The sequence below is a fragment of the Homalodisca vitripennis genome, chromosome X (genome assembly GCF_021130785.1).
Source record: "Homalodisca vitripennis isolate AUS2020 chromosome X, UT_GWSS_2.1, whole genome shotgun sequence".
In the NCBI taxonomy this organism is placed as follows: domain Eukaryota; kingdom Metazoa; phylum Arthropoda; class Insecta; order Hemiptera; family Cicadellidae; genus Homalodisca; species Homalodisca vitripennis.
In genome coordinates, this window is record NC_060215.1 from 54,929,148 (window position 1) to 54,956,198 (window position 27,051).

At 32.3% G+C, this 27,051-nt stretch overlaps 1 protein-coding gene across 1 annotated transcript in view; it reads left to right on the top strand.

Moving 5' to 3' along the window:
• Positions 1-27,051, top strand: part of LOC124368998 (C3 and PZP-like alpha-2-macroglobulin domain-containing protein 8) — a 393,079-nt gene that overhangs the window by 347,505 nt on the left and 18,523 nt on the right. The window contains exons 16-25 of the mRNA XM_046826596.1: positions 980-1,147; positions 3,224-3,430; positions 7,361-7,574; positions 8,781-8,945; positions 12,460-12,624; positions 14,423-14,654; positions 14,733-14,988; positions 17,282-17,412; positions 25,782-25,994; positions 26,722-26,864. Coding sequence (XP_046682552.1) covers positions 980-1,147; positions 3,224-3,430; positions 7,361-7,574; positions 8,781-8,945; positions 12,460-12,624; positions 14,423-14,654; positions 14,733-14,988; positions 17,282-17,412; positions 25,782-25,994; positions 26,722-26,864 — 1,894 coding nt within the window. The remainder of the gene's footprint in view (positions 1-979; positions 1,148-3,223; positions 3,431-7,360; positions 7,575-8,780; positions 8,946-12,459; positions 12,625-14,422; positions 14,655-14,732; positions 14,989-17,281; positions 17,413-25,781; positions 25,995-26,721; positions 26,865-27,051) is intronic.

Genomic DNA, 27,051 nt, shown 5'->3' on the forward strand with positions numbered 1-27,051 from the left:
CCTATTCAGCCAAAGTGCGATTTTTAGTAAATTTAATTTAATTGCTTCTCTCTCAGATTGTATACTATTTTCAACGGTTAAGTGAAATATGTTTTCTGATTCGATGTCATTCTGGGTGATTTTAAATTGGTCATTTCCTTTTCATAAATTAGTTTGTATCTGTTTACTTTACATCAAAGCTCGATACTTTCAGACATACCCAACTATAAATGTCTATTATCTACTTCTACCGTGAAAACATTAACGAATTTTACGTTAAATGTTAAAATAGTTTTCAAGTCTTTTTTTGTCCCTGTTTTAGCTCATCACGGTATAATTATAATTATTTTAATCACATGAATCCTTTCTAGACGCAACATATCCCTGTGTACCCCTCTAAGGGTTAACGTCTCCTACAACGACTAATTTGTCAGTTAACCCTCGACACGCACAATTTGATGAAGTTTTAACGTCACATGAAACCTTTTGATCATTTAAGTATTTCTTTATATTTAGGACAAATTGCGTTTTAACCCTTGCAATTCCATAGGCTGCAAAACCTATACATTATTACGAGCTACCTGATTTTCAAGCATCCTACTTCTGTTTCAACATACAACAGAAGAAGGACACTTTTCATAAAGTTTTATATAATTTAAACTCTATCAAAATCTCATCTATCCTATTAGCTTATACTATTAGATTTTAATTTTTCTTTAATCTCTTTATTTTGGCACTCACGTACAGTACAAAAGTATGAGATTACACATACATAACAAACAGAAAATTTAGCTTTGATCTATTAAAACCGTTTGTTGTAAATTAAATAAAACAAAAGATATCCAAGGTACGTTAAAGGTATACGATTATCATCGTGTTAGTCTAGGTAAGGCGTTTTGTACTGTCTTCCATAGATGAAGAAACTATAGTTATGGTTAATACTTCTGTGCATTTGTAATTTGGTCGTGGACTTTGACTGATTTTATTGAACGTGTTTCAGTTGAAGTGTCAGCTTTCATCAGCGAGACCTGCCAGACCATCAGCGACTCGGGGGGCAACCGAGGCAACCACAGCCTCGTGGGGACAGTGGTACGCTCTGGGAGTCTGATGGTGTACCACGAAGGCCTCATCAGAACACACACTGAGAGTGCTTACTTCTGCGCTAATGGTGAGCTAATGGTGATTATTGCCGAACCGACAGGTTGCTCTTAGAGCCCTGTAGTTGTCTTATGTCTAACAATGCGAAAGCTCGGTTGGAGTCCTAGAGACGTAAAACTCGCCAAATACATTCCTCTTAATCTAAAGTAAAATCCAATTGAATGCAGTCTTAGGAACGTTTGATACTTCTAGAGGGTCTTTCTACGCCCCATTTTGTCAATTTGTTATTGTACTATTCGTGAAACAATTAGGCTTAAATCAGTTTTCACATAACGTATTTTTATTAATAATCTTTATTTATTGTTTGAATGCCCTCCAAACATTATTGTTAAATTTACTTACAAACGAATTTCAAAACTAAATTATTCATTCTGCAGGAATTCTTTAGAATCGATTAGACCATTTTTATGCTGCACAAATAAGGTAGTCATATAAGTTGGAATGAATGATGAGTGTATGGAAAAACTGAATATAAAGTGATCTTAGTGAACTTTTTATTGTTTGTAGTTTAGAATTGTTTTAAAATTTTATAGATTATCTTTTAAAAAGTAATCACTCCTATGTATGTATATCAATGACGTAATTAAAGGTATGTGTACACATACACACTTCATATATAACAGATTATATAAAAAATGTACAAGGAATCAAGGAATAGTCCGAATATTCTATATGTAAATTTAATAAAATATGTTTTTCTTTCCTATGCAGAACTATCTTTTTGTTTTTATATCCTTTATGACAAGACTAAACAGGGTGTTAAAAAAGTAGGAAAATATTTTTGGATATGGTTCAATACATGAAAATACATCATTTTAACATTAACATTATTTCACATCTAGCTTATGTATGTCTGTCCTTTGAGTGTATTAATTGATTATTTAAGTTGCGGTGTTGAAATTTTGCATGATTTTAGTTACTTCGTGCTGAAATAAAAAAAATATTATCAATAGTTTCAAAGTAGTGAGTAACATTGTATATATGTTCAAACAAATGTTTGTGAAAATTGATGAGTAGAGAAAAAACTGTCACGACTGTATGTAAAACCATACAGTATATCTGTATGTGTGTGTGTGTGTTGCTGTATATCTGTAGGCATACATTTATTGACTCAAATGGATTGAACGGAGTATTAAACAGTCGTTTATTCCATTATTTATAATCCGTTCACAACAAATAAGATATTAATTCGTTTGTGTTTGTGCAACCTGTCTATTATGTGGTGTTGCTTTGTAGACAGAGAGACAGATAGCGGCTAAACAAAGGGAAAAGACCATAGTGTTAAAGGAATATCTTTTATTTTCACATATTTAGCCATATCCCAAAAGGTTTTCTAAATTTCGAACGCCCATATTTATAAACCTGTGTTTAAATATTTTACAGACTTTTTTGACGATAGATATTGCAGGACAAAATGTGGCTGCACCGTAATGAGACATCACGGGATGAGGTTGCCTTCTAGGTTTCCACATATGGCAAGGGGAGGTTTAATTGGAACTGGTTAGGGAGTACAGCACAAAGGTTTTAGCTCTCGTGAGTTCTGCGTTTCTCTTACTGAGGCAGGTCCACAAAACGTATAAATTGTGATTTCAATGTGTATAATGAGTGCGTATAAAAGATTTTAAATATATTTTAAATTCGTAAACATATAAAATATCATTCAAGGTTTTTAGTCCTGGATTATTAATGATACATTTTCTCAATTGAATATTTGTGACTATGCAGTTCCTTATTTGTTATTATATACCAGAAATAAGTAAATTTAAACTATCTACCGTTTTAAGCTTTTAAACCAAGATGGTGTTTTGCTTTCTCGACTGTAATGATAATTATATTATTATGGTGGTATTTATTTTAACGTCGTGTTTGGTTTGACTGTAAATGATGTGTAAGTACTTTTTTTTATATTGAATTGTATTGGAAAACATTTCACCAAATCATGTTAAACGTGGAGTTGCTCATATGTTTATGCGTAGTTGATATGTTGTGTGGGCTTACCAATCTTATAAGATAATATTTATTCTCTTGTTTAATATTTAATGTTTATCATCAATAAAAGCTACGAGCATATGTTTATGTGTTCCAGAGAAAATGGTTATATCATCACCGGAGAAATTCCGGTACGACTTTGTGCCGGCACCCCGCAACAGGGAGGGTCTGGTGTTCGAGGTGAGGTCTGGCGGGGGGATCCACATCGCTCTGAGCGAACATCAGGCTACCACACCCCTCATGTACCAGGTTGTGTTGGGAGACTTGGACAACTCGGTCAGCTATATTACAAGGGGAAAGCATGGTTAGTATCTTATAAATATGCTATGTTTATATTTTCTATGTTTATTGCTATGTTTGTCACCCTTTTATAAATTTTTTTTCTATAAAAAACCTTTGCCCTTTAATATTTATTGCAAGTTTTGATAAATATTTTACTAGAAATTTAAATATACGAAGACTTAGAATTTGTTATCAGATTTTGATTAACACGTTGATGTGGTAGACGCTTTACGGTGCGGGGCGGAGACAAGCTGAGAGTAATCAAAATCACTCAATATAGAGGCTTAGTGAAGGTAAACAGTTTTATATGTGGAATAAGCAAAGAAAACCCATGGGGTATTTAATTAAATATCGTTGTTAGCCCATACAGCTTTATTAATTAAAATTCAAGAAAGCAATTGGAAAAGAAAAACCTCATATAACTTCTACATGAAGCCTGACCTATATCTTATTATAAAAAATTACACTCCTAGTAAAGATGTTCATCTATTTTCCTTCTCATCTCGTTGACATTGTCCATGCTGTTTCATTTAAACCCCTCGTATCGCTGGCCCTAGGAAAGATTAAATACCGAAGTTTGTAGTCCAACTTTAATAGTAATATTTAAACTTATTTGTCACCAAATTAAATTAATGTTTAGCTTTATTTCAAATCATATTAATTCACTGAAATATAACACTTTGAGTGGTTTTGTGTATCTTTACATCAAAGGGCGTTGATGGTAGGTATTCTCAGAAAGGATTCACTAGCCTAGAATGTTAAATTTCAAAGTGTACTCTCGTATGCCATGTCACGGTCTTCAGTAGCTAATTAGCCTAACCTACAACGGCGTACTTCTATATTATAATCAAGTCAACATTTTCTCTTCAAGTTGTATTATTATTAATTTAAGACCATGCTATAAATATTGTACATACATGTTCTAATTTCGTACAGTTCCCTTCAATTTTCCAATGTTAACTACAAGCTAAAGAATATTTCCTTAAATTTAATTGTTCTGCAGTTACTTAAGACGTAATGCCAAGTGTACGGTCCAATGCTATTTTATTTTAACCTGTTTAAATTGAGCTTTAATTTTGTGCATGTATATTACAAATTTATCTTTTACAAGCCCACTACAAACCAATATACTGGTGGGTCTAAGTTCTTTTTGTAAATCTTAATTATTTAAAAATACATATCCAGCTTAAACACGTAATAGCAAAAAACAGATCGATATAGCATTGATCAGTTTTACCAGATAACTCATTCTCAGTAGTATATTTTATATTAACATAAATTCTTATTAGTTAATAAAAGCTCCAGTTTCGTATCAATTATGTTGCATATTTTGTCGTTGCCAAATCATATTTCGTTTGGAAAAAATATTTTTAATTTACAAATAGCATTAAATTTCGAGAATAACCAATACTAAACAAACACCACATTTAGCAAGGTTAAATTTTTGACCAGTTGGAGTTATTTTGAAATATACATATTTTATGTTGTTATAATGAGTTATGTTATAAAAAATAATTAGTATTATTTGGATATGTATGAAATGTAATTTAAAATAGAGTAATAGACTGCATTATATGTTATACACAATCTATTAGTTAAATAATATTGAAAATATAAGATCACATACACCTTTTATAATTTAATCAGGTACAGTAGAACTCGTGTATTACTAATTCTATATTTGAAATTTGATCTTTAGATTGAAGTAAAAGTTATTTACTGATACTATTAAAACTATGATTGAAACTTCTCAGATGGAATCAATATTGTTGATTCGATTCTTTTGTAACACATTTCCTTCAAAGGAATATTCTACTTTTCCTACAGAATCATACTGGATATTATACTTTATTCGATTTCATATCGAGATCTCGGTTTCAATTCATCTTCGTATGCTGTATATATGATGAGTTATTTTATTTATATTAACATTTTTGTTATATTAACTAGAAGCCGGATGCTACTTGACTCTCCAAAGAGGTGACCTGTAATACAAATCAATTCAACTATGTTTAAGTAAATTTTATTTCAGTTTAATTGGGTGAATTTGTTTTAAGGTACCAACAGATGGTCCAAACTTAAAAGTAACGTTCTTTTTAGACCAGTTTCATGCTTTTACTTCCTTAGAAAAAGTAATCGATGCATTTCCATGTATTTTCTCTAGCATTAAAAAAACTGGTATAAAATGTACAAATAATATGAAATTAAAATAATATCAACTGTTCAATTAACTAATATTAACTTTTTAATACCATGATGCATTTTATTATGGATATTAAGTTCAGCGTTATATTCTCTCCATCTGTTGATTAGAATATCACTTCACGAAGTCTGCAAATAGAAATGACCTATTGTGAGTTTGCCTATTGTACAGATGGAACACGAGTTTTCACTCCATAATACGCTCCATGAAAAGACGGTTACAATGGCCTTCCCTTTGAAAGTTTTTAATTACTAACTGGCTACTGGTTCATGGTTCATGGTGAATGTGCTGTCAGCAATACCGTGTACTAACACCACTACTGTGTCTTAAATAAGGGGTAATATTTGGAACTATCTTATTGTCCATGATGTTATTAGTATATAATGTAGTATATGGTTTTTTTTGCATTTAATTAATAAACTAATTCCTAGTTTAGGCTTGATCCCCTTTTATTCAATAATTACATATTATACTACATAGTATATTGAGTGCAATAAATAATTTTCCACTAATATACTAATACTTGTTTGCACTTCACAACAATTCGATTTATTTTAAACTCATGTACGTATAAGGTCTTAAGTACAAGGTGTTCAGTTAAGGGTGCCACAAACTTCTGTGTCTAATAGCATTCCTCATCATTTCAAAAAAAATGTCATATAAACAAAAGTTGAGAAATGTCTCGTACAACCGCTAGCCGCCATTTTGTTTTTTTGATAACAAATTATTATCTCTAGAACTATTAAACCTATAGGTACCACATTTGCACATAGGTTGCAATAAATAAGAGAAAATTGTTAAAATAGTATTGTGACTAGCATTAATATTTAAAAGAAATTACGTCTGTTCAAAAATGTTTATGTCAAATTATTAAAAAAACAGTGTTATTAGAAAAAACTGAAAGATACTAACAACTTTTTTATAATTCCAGCCATACTTTTTCTCGCGAAATCCCATACTCATAAGCCATCACGGCCGCTTTAAAGGTCTGCTTGCACAAGCCGGGAGCAACAAACATGTTAAAACAGCTGATGCCTTTCAACTGACAAAATGTTTGTTGCTCCCGGCTTGTGCAAGCATGCCTTTAAAGTGATGGTGCTAGTTTATGCGTTGATGGATTTCGTTTAAAAAACTACTAAATTGTAATGAAAATTTCAAAATAGTTGGTATCCTGTAAATTTTGTTTATAAAAATAAAATCTGATAAAAAGCTTAGATGAAATGAAAATAAAATAAACTGCAATTAACTGTAACGTGAAGAAATGCGATGAACTTCTGTTATAGAAATACCACTGAAACAAAACGAAATAATACATTTCGATAGGTGTTCTGAAACGACTCTTAATACGAATAATAACAATCAAATATTGCTGTAAATAACAACAATAAATTTAAAATGATAGAAAATTTAAAATTCAAATATATAAAAAGTACTTTCAACGACAATAATAATAGGTATAAAAACGTATATGAGTTTATATAAAACTTTAAACACATACGCAGTTGGTAAATTAGTGGTATAATTGGTAGTATTCCTCTAAAAAGACAATAAATTCTCATGTATGTTTCCAGGAAAAAGATCTTAAAATCATCCACCATTAAAATGGACGACGTTTTTTGGAAGATTACAAACAGTTTATTTAAGAAAGTACAATTTTACTATGGCAATAGCGCCGCTTATGAAGTATTGTATTGTGCACAATAAAATCTCATTTTGCATATTTATATGATAATTTGGTTTTTGTCCCAGTATACGGCGTCCATCTGGTAAGCGCCGAGACGCGTGGAGTTCTATCTAGCGAGGAGAGCAGGACCTTCTGGATAAACTGGGAGCGCGGCGCTATATCCTGTGGAAGAGGGTTCGTCTTCCATGCGAACACGCTGCTCAAGTGGAAGATGGATAAGAAAACCAAAGTCGCATTCGTTGGTTTTGCAACTTCTTGGAGACAGAAGGCGGACTTCAGGTATAACATTGTGGTTAAGACTAACTTCAAGTATAACTTTATTGGAAGTCGCCTTTTCCAATAATGTTTATTTTTTACAATGTAAGATATTCATTGGACATAAACTACTTTATGCTTAGTAATATCCATAATGTAAAATATATTCATGTGTAATAAGCTATTGCTTTTGTTATACCCGTAATGGTCCTTTGTATCCTTTTTAGTTCCCTTCAAAATTTACATATCAATACGAGAATAAATATACAGTTTTGGCTGATCAGTTATTGAAAACTAACTATACAGTGTCTGTGTTCTATTGCATGGATGAATATTATAATAACATAAAATAAAATTTTCCGACATAGACGTTATAATTACGTGCAACATATGTACCAAGAAACATATGTTGCAAATTGATTCCAGGTATAATTTTTAAATTGAACATTCAGATACACTTCAACTACAAAAGCATTTGATCTTTTAATGGTATTATAAACGTGGCTAAAGAAAACATTAAAGCAGAAACTTCATGGAAGAAAACAAAACAGCAGCAGTAAACCTTGGGACATGTATAAACCAGCGTGTTTTATAACCAGGTAGACGTGGATCCGCCTTAATATTGCAGTAGCAGAAACATAAAAAGGTGCTCTGAAACAAGAAACAGTCTTGAATAAATAACAGAGAGTGAGGTACAACTACAGTCTTCCTTGCGGAGGACAGACTTTTGAATTTATAACGTAATACTGGTTCTATACAAGGCTGTAAAATTAAGAAATCCCGAACTTTGTGATCTCCTTTGATGGTTAAGATAGTTTGTACAAACAAAACTCACCCTCTACAAACTGAGTACAACTGTTTACACCACAAGCCATATAAGTCGTATACACGGAGAATTTGTATCTAAAGAATAAGGCAGTTTTATTTTCTCACGTTTTAAATTTGTATAGACTAATAAGTTTGATCTTTATTTTAACTTACTTTTAAAACAAAAGTAGGTTTGCTTGTAATTTACACCTGCATATAGAAGTTTTTCTTTGAATTTCCCTAAATCATAATTTTTCAACTCAAGTTTATCCTCCAAATACATGTCCAATAACAGTTTTATTTTAGGCCAGTACATTCTGTTACGTTTAATTTATGAAGTGATATTTTACGTTATTTTCCGACTCAAGATTAAATGTATGTTGACTACCTCTCACTGAGGCAAATGTATGTTTGTCTCCACAGAATATGGAACTACAACGACGAGGCAGGGTTCTCCCAAGTCCTGCACCTGGACGTGCCCCATTCTGTGCTGCCGGGGTCTGAGGTCGGCACTCTTCTCGTGAACGGGGGTTTATACCTCGACGGTCTCCCCTCCACTAACCCACAGTCACTGGTCGAGTACAGCAGGTCAGCATCGTGTGTTTCTCTTCAATTTTAAGTATACATGTGATATATCGTGTTCAGATCAACACACATCTGTGACGTGTCATAAACACATCCCCTTAAGAGAGTTAACGATGTAAATAGTACAAAGTCAGTATGCAGGTAAAATTTAAACCAAAAGCGCATAAACTTGTTACTGGATTTGTTGAAAGAAAATATGTAAATGTGACTGAAGAAACTAAATAGGTACATGTTAGCCTAGATTAGGGCCGATGTAGATTGAAAACGTTATGAACTATTTAAATACCTAATAAAAGGCATAATACTGTAACAATGATACCTAATAAAGGGCATAATACTGTAAAAAATTATACATATTCAATCAAACTATTATCAGGTTAAGGGCGTTTCTAATTTAAGGGCCCCTTTTGTCTTTGGAATAGATTTTTAAAACTTAGACTAACACATTTAGTCCTGAAGGATTTTTCCGGACATTTGCCATCGTTCAGTGAAACAAGAAATCAGTAACACTACGTTTCGAGATCTGCAATCTGATCTCTTCTTCAGGTAAAGAACTAACCTAATAACTAACCTAAACTAAAAGGACATTTAGTCCTTTTAGTGCCCGTGCATTTGAGGTTTCTCTTTTAACATGTGGCTGAAACTTAAATTTTGTTTCACTGTAGAAATTTAGATTTTATTATCTTATATGTTAATACCAATGTTTTATAATTTATATTGAATATGGACTTTCTTATGAGAAAATATATGCTAAATATAAACTGTAGTATAAAAGATAATTGTATTTTTTGCAATTATTAGCACTGAGGTTACAAAAGTTATGTTTATATGGTGAAAAAACTTATTTGTATTTAAGTCAAAGTCCTATTTATAATATGCTTTTAAACTTTAGCCCCCATGTTAAAAGTGTAAACTCAATACCAGTATGCAAAATGTAAGAAACTAGAATTATTTTTTTAGAGAGACTAGTGTTATGAGCGTATACATATGATTGGCCTGAGGTATTCGGCAAAGCTTTGCAAAATCACGAAGTAACTTATGTACATAAGGGAATTTTGAAATAAAACTAAAATCCATCTTACTTTATTATACTAGCAATAATTTTCACAATGTAAACAAATTAAATAGTAAATTGAGCCTTCAGCTTCAGTTTATGTGCCTTACCGAACTCTAATAACAGAAGTCTGATATTTTAACTTTTAATAGCCTTTATTTCGAAGTTGATAAAGGTACATTCTTTATTGTTAATTATTAGATAGCGTCTATCGAAACAAGTTGATGAAAGGTGTCTACTTTTGCATGACATTAAAACGGATAAGAAAATCTTTATTGAATGATGGATTGATGTTATTAATGAGATGGTTAATAAAACATGTAAGTTCTGGTAGTTCAATGATGTTTGTCATAATACAGGAATTTTATTTTTTCATAATTTTCTAAAAGTATTCTTCAATTTAAAATGTTTCTTACACGACATTTTAAAACAACTACATACTATACGGTCTGATAGAAACATGCAGTAAAGCGCACGACGTACTTCTAAGATAATTGTTAAACTAAAGACTTCTAGTAACTTTGTACTGGTGATTAGCTCGGATTTAAGCTGTACAGGATTAGAAGAAACTCTAATAGAACTATCATGCATACCTGCATTTTTGAAACGATACAGCTCCAACACAAATCTGCATCTAAGTATCTGAACTTTTTTTTAAATATGCATGCATAATACCTAAATTAATTTTTTAAACGAGTGTTGATATTTATACTTTTAAAATTATTGTTATTATATAAATAAAACCCTACTCAGAGCCTCAGTAGTTCCGAATTTGTTCTTTGTTATCATAATATACTTAGGTACTTCGCTATAATAGATTCTCATCTACAATTGTCAATTCCAGAAGAGCGGAGTTTGTTTCTATGGATAAAAAATATGATTCATTTGAATTGCTTACTCTTTAAGATATATTTTAAGCCACGTTCATACTAAGCTGGATCGGATGTTTTTAATCTTCGCATATGTGACGTTCACTTATTACAAACTAAATTAGATCGTTTAGTCGATACCAGCAGTACTGCAATACATAATCCCAGGAGAATATATCAAAACCATTACAAACTTTGAACCAATTACTCAAGTGTTGGGTCACTTTAGTTTGTTCAGAGCTGAAACTCAGCTGATCTACTATGGGATCTGTCTCTGAGTCATAACTATTAAAACAAAAACTCTAATCAGGGAGGTGCGCTAAGGAATTTATGAAAAAGTCATGTTTAATACGTTATATATTTTATTTCTTAACTGCCTGGAACGAAAAAAAATCTCGAATGAAATTAAATTTCCCCTGCCCCTCTTTAGTTAGTCGGTTGGTTACTAAAAGATTCTTGCTAAAAATAGTAACACAACGTTTACACGAAAAATAGTTTGTCAGACAAGACACGCAGTTCTAAGAATAGTCTACGAGTGATAGTCCTGCAGAAGAGAGCAAATGTATATTAACTCAATCTATAATTTTCTAAGAAATCTATAGAAAGGTTGTTAAACCTTTTGTTATTTTTTTAGATATTTATTATTGTTGTCAGTCATTGGTTTATTACTATTACTTATTATTAAGTTTAGTTTTCATGTTGTATTCAATAGTTTAAATAATTGATATAACGATATATTGGTACATTTATAAACATTTATTTATGATGATCTTTGGTTTTATTTTCTTTGTAGTGGTTCTTTTCTTTGCTATTTTTCAGCCTTTGCATTTCTATTTTTATTCTTGTTTTACCATGCCACACACGTACAAACTGTTATATAGCCTACTGTTTTTTTATAAACTAGTTTCTTATAATTGTTTTTTTTTTAATTAGAATGTATTACTAATTCATTTATTGTAGACCTATATTTATTAGCATTTTTGAATGGATTTTATCAAGTTGCATTATATTATTACTCAATTATTATTGAATAGTATCACTGTTATATTGTTATATAATGTTACTTGTTGACTCTAATGACTTGTTTTTATATTTGTATTGTCTTTTCATAAGCTACTATTGTAAACTGGCGGTTGCCGTTGGAAGAATAAATAAATAGCAAATATTTCTCGTTCTAGTTGAAAATGGAGTGTACCTAAAATTTTAAAAATACAAAATTACTTATGTTTATTTCTTATATTTAAAAAGATGTATACTGTTAAAAAACATCAATCAATCGAAGAATTGCAGCAATATATCAACATCTACAAACTTGATAACGAGAATTTTAATTAATAAATTTTGCTATATATGCCACTTCTATTATATATTCACATATTATTATTCTATGTATATTCTATAAAATGGTCTTTCCGTGTAACCTGAGTTAATCAAAGTATTCTTTTTAAAGGCTGAACGGATAATAATTAAGCTAACAATAGGCTACTCATTTGTCCAAATCTGTTATAATATACAAAGTTTAGTACGTTTCTTTTCTTAATGAGTTTTTATTCATTATTCTCCTTCATTATCTGTGTGTATTGGTTGTTTATAGCCTGGCAACAGCGATAGCGCGGCTGGCCCCATTGATCCTGGGCAATATCTCCAGTAACGCCTCGGATGACCAACTACACACGCTTTCTACCCACATTCAGAATTTGCTGGTCTTCAGACAAGCCGATGGCTCTTTTGGAGACCATTATAACGTGCCAAGCCATTGGTTTGTATAACCTGTCATATTTGTATTTTACAATAAAACTTAGCCATTAGCATGCCTCAATGGTATGCATTGACTTTACAGCATTTGTTTTAGATCAGACAGGAGTAACCTAATACACTTCTTTTTGTGACATACGCTAAATATTAAATCAGCCCTGCAAAAAATTCACTGTAATTATTGTATGTTAAACGATAACAAATCACCCTCGTCATATGTTTTCGCAGAACACCACGTTTCGAGGATTGAAATGTACCCTCTTCATCAGATGTTAATCTTAAGATATTAGTTTTAAAAAACTAGCAAAAAAATAAAGATGTGACGATGACATTGACACAAAATAAACTAAAATTGACAATAAAGTGTGTTGTACGTCAAAACATCAATCATGAACTTGACTGGTAAAACAAGAACACAATGTCCAGACTAGTGAAAACGAACACAAGCTATATCACTGAACTGAACAAAGAGCACCACACAACACATGTCGCACGTACTACGGAAGGTGGAAGATAATGACACTTGAGGAAGACGGTCAATCTTTTAAACTTAGTGCTCTGTGTTAATAACGTGTAACGATTGCAAATGTCCAAAACCCTATTATTATATCAGTTATAAATTTTTCAAAATATCACCTGACCGATATAATAATAAAAACTACTACATTAACGATTTTTAGATTTAAATTAGCTTCTTACTATAATCTCTATAAGTGCGTTTCTTCTTGAGGAAAGCTTTACCTAATAGGCAAAACATTTTTATTTGGAAATTGATATTTTTTTATTAATATATTCATGTATAAGCATGTAAATTAATGTAGGCATTACTATTTTAAAGCTATATTCATGTAGCTCGCTCGCACAAATATAAAAAATAACATGAAAATGTTTGCGTTGACTCATTTATCACGTATCACACCGACTTCCACCTTGACCTAGTAAACAAATATGACATACATGCTGTAAAATCATTGAAAACTTCCAACAAGCTATTTTTACAGTTTCGTACTTTAAAAAATATTTAACACGTTCCTACTCCTAGCCAATTTGCGTTCATGTATTACTGAGTGTAATTATAAGACGTTTTCGTAAAACTGATCTTGTTATTAATATGATCTCCTGGTCAATTTGATCACTTCCTCCCGACAACCTAGTCACTTGTAAAAAATGGTTCATAATTAATGACAACCTATGCATATTTAATTGACATCATTAAAATTCTCTAATAAAGACAACTACGTGAGAAACTTTAACTTAACTCCCTGGTTAACTAATTCCTTCGTCAAACCACCTCCGTTCGCACAACTGTTCAATCTAATTCTCTCGTTAGTCCATCGCTCTGGTCAACTTTATCCGTCGGTCATCTTAATCGCATGGTTAATTTAATTTGCCCTTTATCCCGGGCCAAGTACAACCACTTCAACTCCTGTTCCAATTAACCATTTAATGAATACAGTCCCTTGACGACAAAGCCCCGTCTTGAATGAAACCAGTGGACAAATTAATCATCTGTACGACCTATTTCCATGGTGAACTTAATAAAATCACGTAATCATGGTGTTTAAATTGAAATCTTCAGTGCATTGTCCCCGCCGGCAACCTAAAACATTCATTGGGTATATTACTCGATTGAACTCTCTGGTTTAAATAACCCAAAAAATGTTCTTCAAAACAAACATAAAACGTAAAACGGACAAAAGTTCCATTGGTAGTCTTGGAACGTAGTTCGTGTTTATTTGACCACTATGAGTCTAATGCTTATTTAATTTACACATCTTTCACTTATTAAATCGTTGTTCCAGGGCAACTCTTCAAAGTCTGGACATCCTTTCTAAGGCCCAATCTTATCTGGGGATAGATCCTGATATTCTGTCTCAAGTAAAGGAATGGATAAGGAAAAGGCAAAAGAAAGATGGCAGTATCTCCCCGTGTGCTCTCGAAGCGAGTATTGATAATGCTACAGAGATGAATCAGAAGATCCAAACGACAGCTGAGACACTGAGCACCATGATCACAATTGGGGTGGAGAGTGAGGTAAGAGCATATTAATTTGGCCAGATAAACTTCGGCAATTATTTTACGGATAAATAATAAAAACTGTATTTTTTACAGGAAGACAACGAACTGGTTCTCAAGGCGAGATATTTTCTGGAAAGAAACATCTACCATGTAAATGATGGCTGTCCTCTGGCTATGATGAGCCATGCCCTGGTCCTCTCCAACAGCGAGTTGGCTAGCTTAGCTATGGAACGGTTGGGTAACGTCTCAACTAATGAAGAGGGGGACTTCGGCTGGCCTCGTCCACCTGAAAACACCGATTGGCTGTACGAGGAGGGAGTGTCACAGACTAGCAAACCTGTATTGACAAGTAAGTTTCGATCTCAGACAGACACCCGAGAGACAATTTGGATTCCATACGCATACAATCTAGTTTTTCGTTAGTTCCATAGTGGGATTTTCCTAAGAAAGAAATCTGTAATTACCCACTTTATTTTTGGTGGGCCAACTCCTGGAGGGGTATTAAAAGGCTTGTTTTTAAATTATATATTTATGCACATTTATGCAATATATGTTTTATAGTGTACCAAAACCAAAACTTTGTTCAGCCCTAATAAACAAGATAAAAACCAACTACAGTTTTTGAGTTCTTCTCTGATTATATCATGCTGATTGAACTATTCTTAGACGCGATTTATTCTAACAGATTACCCGTGTTATATCTCTTACTACACTTCCCACTTCGACATGCATAAAAACCAAAGCGGCTGACTGATATCTTTCTTCGGGGTATTTTTAAAGAAACTATTAAAAATTGGATTTTGTGTTTATGTAGTAATAATTGTTTCCCAAATTGGGTATCTCTGACTATTGTCTTTCTATTGATATATGATTGTGCTCCAGATATTTCCAGAATGTGGTATTAAAAACCGGCTGTAATAAAACTAGTTTAAGTTTTTCCTTATAAGGAAAATGTTAAACCTCATGCACTTTTATTTTTGCACCTTATTTTTATTGTGAGAAATATAGGTGAAATCTCATTTTAAAGAAATGAACTATACGCATAAAAAAGGTTGTTAATTTTTTTTAATTTTTTAATATTTAAATGATAGAATACCCAAAGGATTGAGAGATTATTTTAATAACATTTCAAAATATCAAAAACGTCATTATTTAGGTGCATATTAATTACATCTTTAAAGTGAGAAATTTCTTTTATTTCTAATACTAAAAAAGGTACCTACGGTGGGAGGGAATAATTCATTTTGTTTAGCCATACCTAATGAGACAACATATTACGTGAATCTGACAATATATCTTGCCTCTTCACCTAGAATACACTATATTTTTATATTTTGTGGTCTAGGTTTCTCTGATGATGAAATGATAGTTTCTACCTTTTTATCTCTTCAGGCGAAAATGGCTTCAGATTCCAGCAGTCAAAAGTCTGTGACAGCGTAATATTCCAAACGCTGCACTACGAGGAAGGTGACCTGGAGCTAAACTCAATATTCACAATTATAAATGAGGTCGTAAAAGCGTACGAGTTTAACATATTTCTTATGAGGCAACACTTAAGATAAATACAAGTGCAGCAGGCTCTTAGGATATTGTTTATAAATCTTGAATAAAGAAGTATCTTTATTAACAAATTTGATTTGAAGTAATCTTATTATATCACGTCATCATGGGAAGTATATTTTGTACAAAAACAAATAACACTTCGGGGCCAACAAGCCCAACACCAAGTATGCAATATTGGGTAACACAAAACTTTACGATTTGTTTTCAAAGTAGCCACGCCCCCGCGTTATAATATTGATTAGATTTATTAAAAGCGATCCTCGTGGTCTGTTTATTTAAAAGTTTGATGCCAAGCCTGGAATTCCAATCATACTTATTGCATGATCGGCATTAAATCTTAGCATTATTCTTTCGCCGAGTGTATGTTAATATAATATAAATTAATCTTGAGTAAAAGAGTGTACCGCGGCTTTAAAAATAATCACTCTTGAAAACGGATTAAGATAGTTATGAAATATTTTTTTAATCTTATAGCTGAGGTGTAAATTTAAGAAATTGGTTTTCATTGAAAAGTACAGTTGTGACACATTCATTTTCAATGGAACTATTTTAGGTTTACTAACTGGCATGTTCAACACCGTACACGATACCTATGGAATGTATCTACATTATCACATTGTTGACTTCAAGGGTTCCTTCTACGTTTCCCATGACCAAAGGGATAGTATGGGTATTAAAATTTAGATGAAACATTTCTCATAGAAATCCGTCTACTAATCGCTATTTTTGGAAATTTAATAGAATAATTAGAGACACTGCATCGCAAACATCTTTTCAAACACAACTTTAGTAAGTTTTCAGGAAATGTGAAAGGGCGTGTGAGATGTGACTGTGAGACACACAAACCCTTGCACAGTTTTTAGTAAGGCCTCATTGTCTCAAGTGTTGTATGTTTAGGCCTTAGCCTTTTTTGGACACTTGAGTTGCTATAGAGTTGCACTGGGCAAGAATCATTATGTTAAATTAGTAAAAACTTATATTGTGCAAAGATTAGTTTTCTGTCGATAAATATGTATTTGAAGTCGATGATTAACTGTTCAGTCCTTTTTTGCATTAAAATTTCAATATTTGTGTTTCAGCATCAGTGACAGACTACAAGGCATCCTTGTTTACCTTGATGGCTTACACATTGAAGTCAGACCTAAAGTCCGCTGAGCAGGTGGCAAGATATCTCTTCTACCGCTCACATGTTCTGGACAGGCATCCCGAGGTATGTTATCTCGCTATCTGCATCTGTAATAATTCAACTCATTTTCTTCATCTTTTTATACACTTTCAAGCTTCAATTCTATGTGTATATAAACATTTCTTAGCATTGTAATCAGTAGTATTTGTTTGAGTTAAAACTACGGTATCTAATTAAAATGTAAAATGTTGGGAGAAAAATTATAAGAAAAACTTAAACCATTTCAATTTCTATAATCCAACTATAATTTTTAAACTACTACTATATATGTACATAACATATTTAACCCACCAACATGTTTTACCGTTAGGGCGATAAGTTCAGGAAAGCTATTATCACTTCGTCCAAAAATAACATTTGCACTGCTTCCGGAGTGACATTGGATGGGTGGAGGTCGTCTCCTGTCAAGATCTCAAGTTACATTCACCATAAGGAGGGATAGCGGGCACTATGTCTCAGGCATGTCACCTTGGAAGAACAGAAGTCTAGGCTAGCTCTATTTCGAACTTTCAATCAACGGGGATAGAGAATGCTACTCCCCTATGTTTAGGCGTAAAAATGTTTAACACTAAATAACGCAACCTACTCAAAGATCCTCCACAGTAAACTAGACATATAGATCAAACCTTTCACCACTATATCTCATCATTTTCGGTTAGTGAGGTACCACTCTTGGACATCCACGGTTACTTAGATGTAAGTGACAAATCGGGTTTTGCCGAAGGTATTAACCATCCAGAAGTAAACCCTGCTGAATAAATATACAAATATTATTATAATAAATCATTCTGTTGCTAAGACACGTTCTACCTTACTGGAATTTTCATGAACCTAAGCATGGGATTAGAGGGCATGTTTATACATTCATGACTCTTCCAAGCATTATAAAATGCTATTCTGAAAGGAACCGTTCCCTTCGTACAAAAAGTAAACATGGCCGGTAGGGGAAATAAATGGAGGCTGGAAATTTACAGATAGAATACATAGAAAACATTTTCTTACAGTGTCTTTTATTTATATACAACACAAGAAGATTCTAGTTTAAACCCATATTTTACAAGTTTCATTAATTATTTGAACTAGTCGCAAGAATGTGACAAAATTTAAAAAAAATCAACTGCGTTTATTATGACCAACGGTTATCGTCAACATAAAAACGCAAACGAAATATTTTGTATTGAATTTAATGTCAACTGATTGCTTTAATTGAGAGTAATTTAAAGTGTTTGAACGAAAGTTAATTCAGTTTCGAATATTTTTACTCATTATGTGGAGCTCTTAAACATCGTCAATGAACTTACACAACATTTTCAAGGTTTTAACTCAAAGTCATGCTGTTAGAAATCTATGTTCTTCCCAAAGCTATGGCTAAGTGTCGTAATAAGACTGCACAATTATATCATCATAGTCGACGTTTACTATTACATACATTAATTATTTTTAAAATCGACATTATTCTTAATCTCCATATTCTCCATAACTTACATATTAAGAATTAATGTTTCCATTGTCCCATTAAAAATACTTGAAGTTATCTGTAAAGTATTGAAGATGAGTCTATTTCACAAGTGCAGATATCAGTAATTCAAAATAAACCCCCACGAAAAACTGATCACCTTATTGAAAGAGCAAACTTAAAGAATGATGTTTACAGGAAGGTTTTGCATGATTCATACTTCTGAGGAAAGTTTAAATAACCCGAAATTCTTTTTGAACTTGAGCCAGCAAGTTGTTATTCGAAGAACACAGTTTATAATTGTGAAATAAACTTCTAAATATTCGATCTTATGCGTGATTAATTAAATCTCAAGAGCAAGATCGTCTATAATTTCAATCGTCGTTCTGCGTATATTTTCTCTTTAATTAGAAATACAGTCATATAACTTTAGAAATGTACTTATATTTCGTGACTCTTCCTGACATATTAATAGTGTTTTATAAGTCTGCCAATCTGCTTGAATTAAACTGTGGTAAAGCCAATCATGATCAACTACCTTGGAAAATTAATCTTATTAACTTTTAATTTTACATTTTATATATCTATTTTAAGGCATAGGGGTCAGTAATACTAGTTTTCAGATTATTTAATTTAATTTCTATTGGCTTTGTATTGTGAACTAATAAATGGTCTAAACTGTAAACACTGTTTTTAAATAATTTTTTTTTTTTTTTTCATTTATATAATCTTAAGTACTTTCGTAAATACATGATAATATAATTCCGTCCGAAACCAGTATATTATAATTGCAAATATTCACGCCCCCTATAATTAAAAATGGATCTTCTGATAATTTCAATTTATTTTCACTACTCATTAAATGTATATACGATTACATATATATATATATATATATATATATATATATATATATAAAGGATCTGAAAGTAGTTAAACTGTTAACTTAAACGTATTAGTGGCTAAAAGCAGTTCCAGCTTGATCATCTCGGCAGCAAGCAATCAGTTGGTGGTCAAAGGTGAGTTGTGTGTCCACATAGATAAGCACACCACCACTGGTTATCGAGTCCTGGTTGCATTAACATGATGTAACCTGGAATAACATACTGTTGCTCTTCTCCAGCCTTGATCCATTTTCAGTCAGTATTATTAAATACTAACTTTTTTCGTTAATTGTATAAATAATTTCAGTTAATTATAGTGTTTGCGAATACTTTTTATATTGATTTAAAATACTTTTGTGTCGTACACAAAATGTAATGTAGACATTTATGCTCTATTCAAATATTGAAGAAAATGAATGGCTGTCTATTCGTAAAGAAGATTTAGTATTTTCTCTACACCAATAATTTATCAATATCAGCCTGGAATGTTTATGATCAATGTTTCTCCAGCAGACCTCCTAGCAAAAATGTGCATTTCCTTAACGCATATAAATTGGTATCCGCCACTTTTTAGATTTATACACAGTACAAAAGCATTGTGTTATATGCAGTGAGATTTTCATTAACATACACTTTTGAATCAGGCACACCAGCAACAAAACTAGTTGGTTTTAACTGATATTTCTTCTGCTTAGTGTTTGTAAGTAACAGATTTCTTTTTTGACTATTAAGAAACTGCAAAATAATTGGTTTTAGGCTCGTTTTCCACTGTTTTGCTGGACCCTGTATCCGTCTGGATATCTACCTTATAATCAATAATAACATCAATAATCTCAGAAAGTTTACTAACAATGTAATGTATATTCCCACCCTTTGTTTCTGGAACTACATAAAGTTGAATATTATGTTTTCTACTCATATTATACTAATCAAGCTCCTCAAATCTCAACCTCACTACAGCCAAATCTTCTCTAAGTTATTTGTTCTCCGTACTTAATTTATCATTACGTGTATCAACTTCCCTAACTTTAGATGTATAACTAACTATTTCTTTATTATATTCATCAAGCTTGACAGAAAAAATATAAGTAAAACTTTCTTCAATTTCCATTTTTACTTCTTTTGTATGTAACATTAGCTGTTCTCCCTCCAAGTGCTACTATCGCACTGTGCGATATGTTCGTTTTTGTTAAATTGCCGTAAAATTGTTTATTTAATTATTCCATGATTTTCATAGTACAACGTAGGAGAGATTTCTCTACGCACTGGCTCTACTTTGTAAGCCTTTGAGTAGAATGGAAAATAACAGTCAGCTGATTTTGTCAGCTGCTGCCGCGTTCGCCGTGCAGTACTTTGTTGTAGTTTTCGTCTAGGTTATTTATCGTTCGGCCGCGACGTATTGTTTTGATTAGTGTTATTATTCACTGTGCGATAGATTCTTGCTTCTTGTGTGTGTATTTTCTATTTTATTATGAGTTGCTACAGTGCTTTAGAGCACTTCAGGAGGCCCGTAGGGGGAGGCAGAAGAAAGAGGGTAGCGCAGCAATCACAATCTGACTCTGACTACGTTTCTTTAGTCAAATGTAAATATGTATATATACATATGTATACACAAAACGGACCATAATAGGATTTTCTTTTACTATTCATAATTATTATAACAGACATTTAGCTTTTTTGAGGTTATATGTACACCCAAACCAATATTGTTTGAGAAGTGTTTACTTTGAATGTGTCCATTGTGCAAATTTTGGTGTGCAAACATTTTTTTAGTTTTTATATTTTGTGTGTGTAGTTTCTGTTCAAAAGGCTTTGAAATGACATTTTTACTGTTCACAATGAAATTGGAAACAATTTGTATATTTTAAAATATTTATAACCATGTTTTAAAATCATTTACAACCTCACCATCTAAAAAAAAAGAAAAAAAAATTACTATTCATCAAGACGTTTTTTTTTAGAGAAAGTGGTAATTGTTTTAAATTATCCTTAAGCATCATTATTTCCTTAAGCATGTTTTTCTGAAAAGAATTATATATAACACATGATCTTTGAATGTATATTTGTATCTAACAAGTGGCTTTTAAGAAACCTTGAATTTGGCTTCAAAACAGCCCAGCACTTTAAAGTGATTTAATTACCACTTGGAGGGTTAATTGTACTCTCTTCATTCAATGTTTCATCAAATCTGCAACAATACCTGTAGAGGGTGGTGAAGAACAGATCCTGCATTGCCAATTAGATATCTTTAGTCCCATGCTTGTCCAGGTCTGATCGGACATGCCTGCACATTCAAAGTGTAATTTCCAAATATTAAGCGTACTCATCTTCTTCTCAAGGAACAACATCTTAAACAAACGATAAATTCACTCATGTTTGAGGTTAGGAACAAGAATAGACATCTTTACTTCACCAAGATCAGTCACAGAATTACATAATATCCAGACACAACTTACATTCCCTCCTAGGTGTGGATCATCAACTGCCCTCGTCCCCCATGCCACCAAACCGTCTCATCCCCTTGTAGAAGGAAAGCCGTGAGATCATCATTATTAGTGTTACATTTTGTTCAATGTAACTAACAAAAATATCAATGCAATACCGATAGTAGCTGGAGAAAAAAATTGTTTTTTCAAAATGTGAGAAGGATCCATTTAACGGCATCGATCCTAATATAAAAACCCCGAATTCAACAATTCTATTTTAAATTTTTTAAATGTTAATCTGGAGGCATCGCTTATTCCTGAGGTTTCAAATACATATGGTATGTCCTTTGCCCATTACTAGGATTGGTATTAAACTATATTAAATCTACCTAGTTTAATGAGTCTGTTGCCCGAGCCACCGATCTTCCAAGCTCTATTGTGATTTAGTCACGGAAAGCATTAAAATTTGTATGAGTAAACAAACCATCGTCTTAGGACAGAGATTATGTATCTCACCTAGTTAGGACTCTAGTACGAGTTATGCGTATGAATCCTAGTGTTCGTTGTGGTGAAATACGAAAACTGGTACAAATTCTCGGGTTAGAAATAATGCTATTTACGTCAGTATGGAACCAGTTTTATTACATATTGTATAAAAACCTAATGAATATATCATAATATTCAAAAGATTATGGGTTCGTAGGTTTTACTATAAATTTTAATTTAAATGTTTACCCCTAATATTTAGTAATATTAGTTTTTTATCTTAAATATGTTTAAATTAAAACTTGCTACCTCACGCATTGGACAAGATCAATGTGGTAGCTAACAGGTACAATTTGTCATTAATTACTGAATGAATCTTAATTGATTGCATATCATCAGGAAACAAATACTCCCCGTACAGTGGAAATGGTAATTGTTAATTTCTGTGATGAATAAATATAATGTAATCAACTCGGTTTGTGGTGGGCGAGTTTGGGGGAATTCGGCGAAACGACGCTAACACAGTTCTCCATTTAGTTATGTCCTAACTTTGGACAATATGAGCAGATGTTATCCTCCACTAGAACTTTCTCTTCCACTTAGTTTAATGTTGCAAGGTGAAAAGTTTTAGAATTATTGTGGAATCACTTGGTTCTCCGGTGGAGCTTTGATTATATCCAACATTGTTGTGTTGTTACAGCTTTGTTGTTTTGTATTATCATTAAACAGTTCAAAATTGTAGTGCTAAACCAACAATACAAATCAAAAGTAATTACATTATTTTAAAACGATATACTTTAAGAAAATAATAATGTAACAAAAGTAATATCGAAGATATCGATCGTATATCTTCTAAAATAGTATAATTTAAGTTTAATTTGTGCTAAATGTTACAATTTCAACTCTTATTTTTGTTATTTGGGCTGAAAGCAACCCTTTCTTGTCATTCCCTTCCTGTAAGGTGGCAAGTATTAATTTTATAAGTATAAAAAAGGTTTACATCCCATTAATATAATAAAAGGGTTAATGTATTTTATTACATTATCGTTTATTTTTTTCATGATTGAGCCTGCGAGAGCCCCAATCCTAAGCTTCTTTGATCAATGAAATATTATTAACCAGTATAATATGATTGAATTCGTTAAACCATAGAATATATTTCACTAATTACAGAAAATTTTACAATTAAGATTAACAAATATGTGTAGTGTGCCTTTACGATGCTCGTACATGGTCTAGGAGATAGGTCAAGAAAACATTTCTGGTGGTTTCCTACGACCGACTGTGCGTTTGTGTTCTAAAACAGGTTCATAGCATTGAACAAATAGTGTCAAGACATAGTGGAAACCTTCTGCCTTGCGTACTTTCATGCATACGTACTGCCTTAGAGGACTGGAAATTCAATATCGGAAACAATCTCCGCATCATCTCAACCAAACAGTCTTAATCTTTTACCAAAAACAAAATTAAATATCTTTTTAAAAGTTTTGTTTTCGCGTCATATACCCCGAGTAGCAGGCAACCCATTGGAATTTGGGAGGTGATTTTTAGATTAATGTGTAATAATACATGATAAAAGTGCATAACATTTACTACAACACATTTTTACCTTTTTATAAGAAAGCTTCCAATACAAAAAGACCAGTTTTCCTGAAATATTACAATAAAAAGATATTTTGAAATTCGTCATAAATTAGATCTACTTATCTATTTTTTTATTGGACCAGATATATAATATCTACCAAAGCTTAGTTAAACTTAAAAACAAACAGAAATCAAATTTGTATTGTTTTCGAGCTCTTTTCCAAATTTAAATTCCAAGAGAAATGCACTATGAATAGTTTTAAACTATTGAAAGGCTTTAACTATAAAAACAATCTTTGTTAGATTTTTTTATTTTTTAGTATTAAATGCTGGTGTTTGGCAATACAATTCAATGTCGTTAATTTTTGTCAAATTCAATAATTTTTGTTCGTTTTAGTGGAAAATAAATTCAATTAAACCTCTATTTGGCTAAAACAAGGGTATACACATTTTTCCAATTGAAACCAAATTTTTAACGTAGAATCTCATAAATGCGTCGTGTGTTTTGCGTTTTCAGAATTATAAAATAGTAGACTAGTTTGTATTTTATTAATTTGAAGATCTGCACTAAGGTTTTGTAATTTAAAATTAAACTACTTTTAATAAGGAATACTGTCTAACAACCCCACTATAATCTAGTTTGTAATAAAGACGTCGTCGCTTTTCGAAGTCAATGTTAAAATAATTACATTGCCTTAGTAATGCAGAAACAACGATTCTGACGCTCGAGGTAAAGTTTGTTGTACGTCTATACTACAAAGCACGCTCTACATTGGTAATGATTGTCGCACCTTCCCAAGACATCGTTAAATCAGTTATGGTCCTTTGTATTTGTTTTACGGCACACTTCCTTTTATTACATTCTAGCGAGAGTATTATCTCTTAGTTAAACTGATCTCGCTTGAATAAATTACACCTACAGTAATGTATGATGTGGTGTAATACTAATAACGTTACAATTTCCATAACTGTGTCATTATTGACTATACTTATTGAGCAATTTTGCTGTACTTAAGTCATCTATCGTTAAAAGTACAGCAAATTTGTTTCATCATATTGCAAAACGTGTTTTCATAGTTTTGTGTTACTTATACTGTATGTTATGGCTTCTAAAGTAAAAGAGATTGTGATAAATAAACTTCTCTAATTAAAGTAACTTTACAAAAAAAATATAACTAATCCAGTATTTTATTGTACTACTATGGAGGTGAGTGCAACAACTATATATTTTGTTTAAAGTTTGTTATTGACGATGGAAGGTTTGCAAGGATAACAGGATTTCGGACATTTGCCTTCGTTATTTGTTAAAAAACGGTAACATATCCTTTTGTAACCTATAACAATGGCAAATATCCGATTCTTGTTATCTTTTAATATATTTTGTTTTGTTACTGTTTTCGTCTGTTGGTATTAAATTACAAAACCTAAGTATTAAAATTAATTTTAAAAATCTAGATTATGAACATAACCAGTATATACACCAAGACTCAAACGATTAGTGAACCATTCCAACCAATTCAGACGAATAATCACACATAACTATCTTTCCGTTTGCAGTTGGTGTTCACGGCTCTGAAGGCATTCCACCTTTTCAACTCCTTGGCTGTTGACCCTCACCGCAGTTTGACTCTATCTCTAGCCACATCCGGCATGGAACTTACAGACACTATCGAGTTGAGAGCGGAATCAGGTCTCCAGCGACTTCCGCTTCCGTCCTTGCCCACCAAAGTGTTTGTGTATGCCACCGGTGCCGGATGTGCCACCGTTCAGGTAGTGCAATTGTCACCAATATAAACTAACACAAGAAAACACAATGTGCAATCATTATTGTGATATAATTATTCAGAATATGACTAGTTTAACAAATACACTATGTATTCTAAGAACAAACTACAGGAGGCTTGATAGGAAATGTGCCATTGATCTTGAGTTGTGACTTCTACTAACTCACAAATAACTCCAACTGGGTTTTCCTTCGGTTTATACATGGTCAGAGTCACTTTGAAGTATCCTCAATCAGAGATGTACCCTGACTGACTATCATAGATGTCATCGAGAATCATCAACTGAGGCTTTTAAAAATAGACTCACATTACTTGAAGAGTTGTGTAATAGCTCACCCAGATTTTAAGTTCTTAATAGTGATATCGCAAAAGGAGCTTTACTGCCATCGCTGAGCATATTTAAATGTTTGTTTGTGTGTGTGTGTGTGTGTGTGTGTGTGTGTGTGTGTGTGTGTGTGTGTGTGTGTGTGTGTGTGTGTGTGTGTGTGTGTGTGTGTGTGTGTGTGTGTGTGTGTGTGTGTGTGTGTGTGTGTGTGTGTGTGTGTGTGTGTGTGTGTGTGTGTGTGTGTGTGTGTGTGTGTGTGTGTGTGTGTGTGTGTGTGTGTGTGTGTGTGTGTGTGTGTGTGTTAAGTAGTTGTAAGTATCATATGTTAGGTTCTGATATCTGGTTCTGAAGAAATGTTGCTGATTTGTTTGTGTTATAACTCGTGCAGGGTCGAGTCAGTTTCGCCACGTATTCTCCGCCGAAGAGTAACGCAGTTCTAGAGGTCTCAGCAGTCGTTGAGCAAGAGATTCTTCCGGCTCTTCAAGAAATGGACGGAAAACTTCCGATACTCGACATTAAGGCTTGCTTCAGGTTTGTTCCCCCTTCAGCATAATTTAAAATATAAGGAAACTATGTTCTATGTGTATTTGTGTTTTAAGTGCGTTAAATAAACCTCCATAATAAGAAATACTGAAATTCTAAAGAATAGTTTTAATATGAATTTTAATTGATTTACACTTTTAAACATATTCCATAAGATTTGAAGAAAATTATTGTT